Source organism: Lottia gigantea (genome assembly GCF_000327385.1).
Source record: "Lottia gigantea unplaced genomic scaffold LOTGIsca_1, whole genome shotgun sequence".
Lineage (NCBI taxonomy): Eukaryota > Metazoa > Mollusca > Gastropoda > Lottiidae > Lottia > Lottia gigantea.
In genome coordinates, this window is record NW_008706746.1 from 180,216 (window position 1) to 188,882 (window position 8,667).

At 34.4% G+C, this 8,667-nt stretch overlaps 2 protein-coding genes across 2 annotated transcripts; both read left to right on the plus strand.

Moving 5' to 3' along the window:
* Positions 1-19: 19 nt before the first annotated feature.
* On the plus strand, positions 20-1,042 carry LOTGIDRAFT_102471 (hypothetical protein; the record flags this gene model as incomplete). Its single annotated transcript, XM_009045361.1, has 1 exon — positions 20-1,042. A coding segment is annotated over one exon (1,023 nt), but the record flags the coding sequence as incomplete, so codon positions are not given.
* Positions 1,043-1,335: 293 nt separating this feature from the next.
* LOTGIDRAFT_227779 (hypothetical protein) lies at positions 1,336-3,403 on the plus strand (the record flags this gene model as incomplete). The annotated part of the gene is made up of 2 exons (XM_009045362.1): positions 1,336-1,383; positions 1,707-3,403. 2 exons carry the CDS (start codon positions 1,336-1,338, stop codon positions 3,345-3,347), a joined length of 1,689 nt encoding a protein of 562 aa, XP_009043610.1. The 3' UTR covers positions 3,348-3,403.
* Between the last annotated feature and the right edge of the window lie 5,264 nt (positions 3,404-8,667).

An 8,667-nucleotide genomic window follows, 5' to 3' on the forward strand; every position in this document is an offset into this window, starting at 1 on the left:
TACATGTTCATTATCTTCTTTACTTGTTCATTATCTTCTTTACATGTTCATTATCCTCTTTACATATTTATTATCTTCGTTCCATGTTCATTATCTTCTTTACATGTTCATATTTCTCTTTACATGTTCATTATCTTCTTTACGTGTTCATTATCTTCTTTACATGTTCATTATCTTCTTTACATGTTCATATTTCTCTTTACTTGTTCATTATCTTCTTTACATGTTCATTATCTTCTTTACTTGTTCATTATCTTCTTTACTTGTTCATTATCTTCTTTACTTGTTCATTATCTTCTTTACATGTTCATTATCTTCTTTACTTGTTCATTATCTACTTTACTTGTTCATTATCATCTTTACAGGTTCAATATCCTCTTTACATGTTCATTATCTTCTTTACATGTTCATTATCTTCTTTACATGTTCATTATCTTCTTTACATGTTCATTATCTTCTTTACTTGTTCATTATCTACTTTACATGTTCATTATCTACTTTACATGTTCATTATCTTCTTTACATGTTCATTATCTTCTTTACATGTTCATTATCTACTTTACATGTTCATTATCTTCTTTACTTGTTCATTATCTACTTGACATGTTCATTATCTTCTTTACATGTTCATTATCTACTTGACATGTTCATTATCTTCTTTACTTGTTCTTTATCTTTTTTACATGTTCATTATCTTCTTTACATGTTCATTATCTTCTTTACTTGTTCATTATCTTCTTTACATGTTCATTATCTTCTTTACATGTTCATTATCTTCTTTACTTGTTCATTATCTACTTTACATGTTCATTATCTTCTTTACATGTTCATTATCTTCTTTACATGTTCATTATCTTCTTTACATGTTCATTATCTACTTTACTTGTTCATTATCATCTTTACTTGTTCATTATCATCTTTACATGTTCATTATCCTCTTTACATGTTCACTGTCCTCTTTACATATTTATTATCTTCGTTCCATGTTCATTATCTTCTTTACATGTTCACTATCTTCTTAGCGTGTTCATTATCTTCCTAACATGTTCAGTATCCTCTTTCCGTGTTCAGTATCCTATTTCCATGTTCATTATCCTTTTTAAGGCCGGTTTATATTCTACATAATGTTCATTTCCATTTATCCATGTTCATGATCCTCTTAACGTGATCATTATCCTCTTGGCGTGTCAATTAACGGTTCGGACTTTTCTGATTCATGGCATGATTACTATGACTGTGATTTTGCCTATTCGGAGCCTAAACACTATCTAAAAAATGATATGACGGTCAATTCCAAAGGGAGCGATTCATAATAACAGCGATTCCTACGAAACCATGCCTCTTAGATACCAGAATCATATCACGAGCTTAGTTGACAGCCGAGTAAAAGTCATGGCTTAAACGAAACTCCTTTTCGAAACCGAAAACATACAACGTTCCGAACCAATCTTTTACTAGTTAGCATCGAAAAACTGTTTTAATGCCTACAAAATTGCAAACATCACAATATTGTTTGTGTGAAATAGAGAGATGAGTTGTTGCTTATAAAGTTTAGTGGAAAATCAATGGTTGATTCTGGCATTCTTTAAATGAGCAGCGACATCTTGAATATTCGCGACGTATTTTGTGATTTGGCTACTTTAAATTTACACATACATAATCCTTATTACACATTTCTAATCAAGATTCTTATTATATACTTTCAGATCATGGAACCAGATTCACTCCAAAATTACAACATTCCAGAAAGATTACAGCATTGGGCAAAGATTCATCCGAATTCAGAAGCCTTTGTGTTTGTTGATAAGGATGGTTTGAGGACCTCTCTAACGTGTAAGGAGATTTTAGACCAGTCTGTGTATTTCGCCAGGCAGCTTAGGAAACTGGGTATACAGCCTGGAGAAGTTATTTGTAGTCTGTTGCCCGATTCCCCACACGGATTCATCGTGTTTTTTGGCACCATCCTTGCAGGCTGTGTCATTCTAAATGGGAAGCTTCAACTTAAAGATGGCTCTTATTTGATCGAGAACATCAACAAAACAAAAAGTCCACTTTTGATTTTATCGTCTGATCCTAAAGACGAATGTAGGAAATTATTTTCAGAGCTAATCGACAATGGAGACGGCACTAAAGTTTCTTCTAAGACGCTTCCATTTATCAAGCATGTCCTGTACACAGAGGTTAACCGAAGTATTGGATTCAAATGGACCAATCAACTACTAGAAAATGACGACACAGAAGATGATGTCATTTGTTACGATGGTAACGCCGATGCACTCTTAATGTTGTCGTCTGGGACAACTGGTATGCCCAAAATGATGGTTCATTCCCATTTGTTGATGAAATACTTCATGGAGCCTGTACAACCGAAATGTAGAAACGGGATGTTGAATTCTTACTCATTAACATGGATACCAGGTTTACTATACCATTATCTATCTACAGGCTTGAAATCTGTTTACATAGACCAACGAAACCCTCCTTTAATTCCTTCCATTGGCCAATTTCTTTATGACCTCCTTAGTCAAGAAAAATGCGATTTACTGTCAATAGAATTTACTGTTTTAATGAACTTTTTCAAAGTGATAGAAAATAAAGGAAAACCAAATGACTGGCCGGAACACATTGAATGTATTCTTTTGGGTCGACCACTTTCTTCCGCCATCGTTGATCGCTGTCTATCTCATTGCGATGTTGTATACAATTTATACGGGGCTGAGGAAACTACTAATAACACCTGTAAATCAATTAGCAAAAATACACCATATGAAGATTTTAACACAGGTGTAGCCCTTGCCGGGGTCGAGATTATCATCAGGGATAAGAATAATGTCCCGGTACCCCCCGGGACTATCGGCAATATCTATGTCAAAACAAAGGGGTTACTGAAAAGATATTTCGGAGACGAAAAACTGACTAATGACGCCTTTGACTCTGACGGATTTTTCAATATGAATGATGCCGGATACTTCAATAAAGATGACGAACTGATAGTTTTTGGTCGAACAAAAGACGTCATAGTCCGAGGTGAAGACTATTTTCATCCTACTTGGATCGAACAAGTCATCAGACGATGTCCAGAAGTTCAAGACGTCATGGTAGTAAAAGTCCCGGATGTTATGTTTGATCAAGAGATATGCGCATGCGTTGTGCTGGTTCCTGGATCAAAATACAGCGTGGAACAAATAGAAGAATTCTGCAAGAATAGTTTTGTTCCTACAGATCTAGACAATGTACCAGCATGTCCACGATATTTTATTTTAATGGACAAGATTCCTGTCAATCGGAATAGAAAACCAGATAGAATGGCCACGGAGAAATACGCTAAACATTATTTAAATCTCTAAACCTAAACTATATTCTTGTATTTATAGTCTCTAATATAATAAATATTAAAATAATCATCATTATCTATGTGTATTTAAATAAAATGATTTACAATGTTGTAGTTGGTGATTAGAATAAGGTGTACTAGAAGGGGGAAAAGGGGCTTGGCATTAAGTGTGCGGGAAGCGGGAAAGGGGCGTGAAGTATACTCTAAATAAACTCGTCACAATATCAGAGGTCAGTAAACATCATTCATTCTAGACCGAAACATCTGCCGTTTTTCCAGTCCGTGATGGCTATTATGAAAATTATCGGCTGTAAAAGTATCTAATTTACAATCATCGTAAAGGTAATTTAATATTAGTTAGAAAAATGCATCTTCGGAGGCATCAAGTGATCAGAAGTGTAAGCAGACCCTGCTGCCATTGCTGATAAATATTACATATAAAGTAGGTCAAAAAATAAACTCGTGTATTAAGTATAATTATAGAAACATCTGGTGCCAACTCGACATAATATTGTTACTTGGTCGTTAAACAAAAACATCTGTGATGAAAGTAGTATGACCGAGTGAAAAGTTGTCGTTGTTAGTCACAAAATATACTTTAAGTTACTAGTGAACAATAAATATAATAATACAAACAGTTACACAGCAAACTACAGAAGAACAAATTATAACAAATAAATAAGACAATTATATGGATATATACTTCTGGAATATTTATAACTTCAACGTTTCAATGTGGTTCTCACACCCTCATCGGGAATATATTCCAATTTCCATTTGAGAATACATTCCTAATGACAGTGTGAGAACGTTGAAACGTTGAAGTAATAGATATTCCAGGAGTATATATCCATATAATTGTCTTATTTATCTATAACTTGTGCTTCTAATATGCCATTGAAGGATTAAATTATAACAAGAGAACAATGGTTCGACAATGCTGGTGGATCGGTCACTCCCTTCTTGCTTAACACCCCAAGAGCTTCTTCTTCAGTCCAATCTAATGCAAACTTTCTGATATCGATAAAGGATAACAAAGGATTGTCGCATAATAGGCGCTTCAATTCTTTTCTAAGATGTCTGAATTGCAGCCTAATTTAGTACAGTTATAAAATGATACAGAAATAACTCTGCTGTATTATTCTAAAATGTATGAAACAATTTTGGAATGTTCGAAATGTTCTAGTTGAACAGAAATCAAACTCCATGATTTGGTTGTCACGTCACACGTGCTTAGCCAAGTGTAAATTATAACTAATGAAACTTCTTCAATCCACAGAGTAATTTTTTGTTCGAGATATTCTATTCCTGATTTTTTGTTACGTTCGCTTTCACACTCAAATTTAACATTAATTAAACTGTCTCTTTTTTAATATATTGTTTAAATATCTGCCTTTACTGTCACTCATTAAAATAGGAACACTGATTTGGTTTTTACGGAGCCCCTAAGGCGCAATTGTAAACATATTTATTTATTATTTCGTTTAAACGAAATAACATCATTTATAGATGGTGTAACAATAAGATGGTGTAACAATAAGATGGTGTAACACTAAGATGATGTAACAATAAGATGATGTAACACTAAGATGATGTAACAATAAGATGGTGTAACACTAAGATGATGTAACAATAAGATGATGTAACAATAAGATGATGTAACAATAAGATGATGTAACAATAAGATGATGTAACAATAAGATGATGTAACAATAAGATGATGTAACAATAAGATGATGTAACAATAAGATGGTGTAACAATAAGATGGTGTAACAATAAGATGATGTAACAATAAGATGATGTAACAATAAGATGATGTAACAATAAGATGATGTAACAATAAGATGGTGTACCACTAAGATGATGTACCACTAAGATAGTGTACCAATAAGATTATTTACCACTAACATGATGTACCACAAGTAACAATAAGATGATGTACCATTAAGATGATGTACAACTAAGATGGCGTTACAACAAGATGATGTACAACTAAGATGGTGTACCACTAAGATGATGAAACAATAAGATGGTGTACCACTAAGATGATGTACCACTAAGATGATGTACCATTAAGATGATGTACCAAATGTATCATTGAGATGATATACCAATAACAAGATATACCACTACGATGGTTTAATAGTAAGATGGTGTAACACTAAGATGATGTACCAATAAATGATGTACCAATAGATGATGTACCACTAAGATGATGTACCAAATGTACCACTGGAACATCTAAGATGATGTACCACTTATATTAGAATTAGATGATATACCAGGAAAATGTGGTCAAAAGTTGCTAATGTGGAAATTTCCTCAGTATATACACGACAGCATAATGTAATACTCGTCGATTGTCGTATATAAAAATTGCCTGAGTACACAATATGTTGTTTTGTTATGGTTGATGTACAATGGAGTATAATGAGCAAAAAACATGTTTTTAAATTGATATAATTGATATATATTCACTGGTATTATACCATTTTGACAGTTGAAGGAACACTTTTCAAATATCACCATTTTAATCCCCAGAATATCACAACAATCGGTGAGGTGAGTTAAATACAAGTTCTGGTCTTGGTCAGATATGAATTGATCTGGGTGTATCTTATGGCGGGTGTCGCACGCGAAGCAGGCCATGCTTACTCTTTTCGAAACACCTGATGGTACTTCTTATTGGGGAATCCACTCCTTTATTACCTTTAGTAAACGATTTTGTCATTTTGGACGAGATTTTTGATTGACTGAATTGCTGAAATATTGGGCCTTTTTAATAATTCGACTTATTAAATCGAGGTTGTGATTCAAAATGGCTGTTAATTACGTTCGTGTGTGTTATTTCCATGTATGAGAATATGCACATATTTAAATTATGTAATGTATGTAGTTAATCATCAGTTTATTCACTAGCTTGACTGTTGAACAACACTAAAATATCACAGTTCCGGTATATCATAATAACCGGCGAGTTTCTTAATGTTCATTATCATATTGACATAATCCTTATCCTCTCTTCATGTTCATTATCTTCTTTACAGTTTCATTTATCTATCCTCTTTCCATGCTCATTGTCCTCTCTCCATGCTCATAGTCCTCTCTCCATGTTCATTACATGTTCATAGTCCTCTCTCCACGTTCATTACATGTTCATTGTCCTCTATCCATATTCATTATCGTCTTGACATGTTCATTGTCCTCTTTACATGTTCATTTATATCTTCTTCTTAACAGGTTTCTTGTGTGTTTTCCATGTTCATTATCCTCTAGTAACATGTTCATTATCCTCTTAACGTCATCATTATCCTCTTGGCATGTCCATTATCGGCTAAATCTATTGATCAAAAAACAATAGTGACATGTTTCTGATCCATGACATGATTACTTTGATTGTGATTATACCCATTCACCACTTAAACCCTATCTAAAAATGATTCGACGGTCAATTCCGTCAATTCCAAGTGGGAGAGCAGTGTAGGGTCGGATGGTGGCAGATTCATAACATCAGCGACTGTACATCTAGATACCAGAATCATATCACGAGCTTAGTTGACAGCTGAGTAAAAGGCATGGCTTAAAACTCCTTTTCGAAACCGGAAACATGTAACGTTCCAAAGTAAAAAGAAAGAAATTTCTCAATTGCTTTTTACCAGTTAGGATTGAAAAACTGTTTTAATGCCTAGAAAATTGCAAACATCACAATATTGTTTGTGTGAAATAGAGAGATGAGTTGTTGCTTATAAAGTTTAGTGGAAAATCAATGGTTGATTCTGGCATTCTTTACATGAGCAGCGACATCTTGAATATTCGCGGATTTATTTTGTGATTTGGCTACTTTAAATTTACACTTACATAATCCTTATTAGGCTAAAAATTACTAATCAAGATTCTTATTATATACTTTCAGATCATGGAACCAGGTTCACTCCAAAATTACAACATTCCAGAAAGATTACAGCATTGGGCAAAGATTCATCCGAATTCAGAAGCCTTCGTGTTTGTTGATAAGGATGGTTTGAGGACCTCTCTAACGTGTAAGGAGATTTTAGACCAGTCTGTGTATTTCGCCAGGCAGCTTAGGAAACTGGGTATACAACCTGGAGAAGTTATTAGTAATCTATTACCCGATTCTCCTAACGGGATAATTGTGTTTTTTGGCACCATCCTTGCAGGTTGCGTCATTCTAAATGGGAAGCTTCAACTTAAAGATGGCAATTATTTGATTCAAAACATCAACAAAACTAAAAGTCCACTTCTAATTTTATCGTCTGATCCTAAAGACGAATGTAGGAAATTATTTTCAGAGATAATCGACAATGGAGACGGCAATTCAGTTTCTTCTACAACGCTTCCATTTCTCAAGCATGTCTTGTACACAGAGGTAAACCGAAATATTGGATTCAAATGGGCCAATCAACTACCAGAAAATAATGACGCAGATGATGACGTCATTTGTTACGATGGTAACGCCGATGCAATCATAATGTTGTCGTCTGGAACAACTGGTATGTCCAAAATGACGGTTCATTCTCATTTACTTCTCAAATCCATCCTGGAGCCTGTACAGCCGAAATGTAGAAACGGGATGTTGAATTGTTACTCATTAAGTTGGTTACCAGGTTTACCTCACCACTATGTAATCACCGGCTTGAAATCTGTTTACATAGACCAACGAGACCCTCCTTTAATTCCTTCCATTGGCCAATTTATTTACGACCTGATAAATCAAGAAAAATGCGATTTACTATTTGTAGAATTATGTATTTTAATGCAACTTTTCGAAGTCTTAGAAAATAAAGGAAGACCTAATGACTGGCCGGAACACATAAGATGTCTTCTTGGGGCTCGACCAATATCTTCCGCTGTCGTTGATCGCTGTTTAACTCATTGCGATGTTGTATACAATTTATACGGGTCTACAGAAACCAGTCTCTTCACTTCTAAAAGGATCAGTAAAAATACACTATATGAAGATTTTAATACAGGGGTAGCTTGTTCTGGGGTCGATATTATCATCAGAGATGAGAATAGCGTTCCGGTACCCCCCGGGACTATCGGCAACATCCATGTTAAATTAAAAAGTATAATGAAAAGATATTTCGGAGACGAAAAACTCACAAATGACGCCTTTGACTCTGAGGGTTTTTTTAATATGAATGATTCGGGATATTTCAATAAAAAAGGCGAACTGATAGTTTTTGGTCGAACAAAAGACGTCATAGTCCGAGGTGAAGACTATTTTCATCCCACTTGGATCGAACAAGTTATCAGACGATGTCCTGAAGTTAATGACGTCATGGTAGTAAAGGTCCCAGATGTTGTGGAA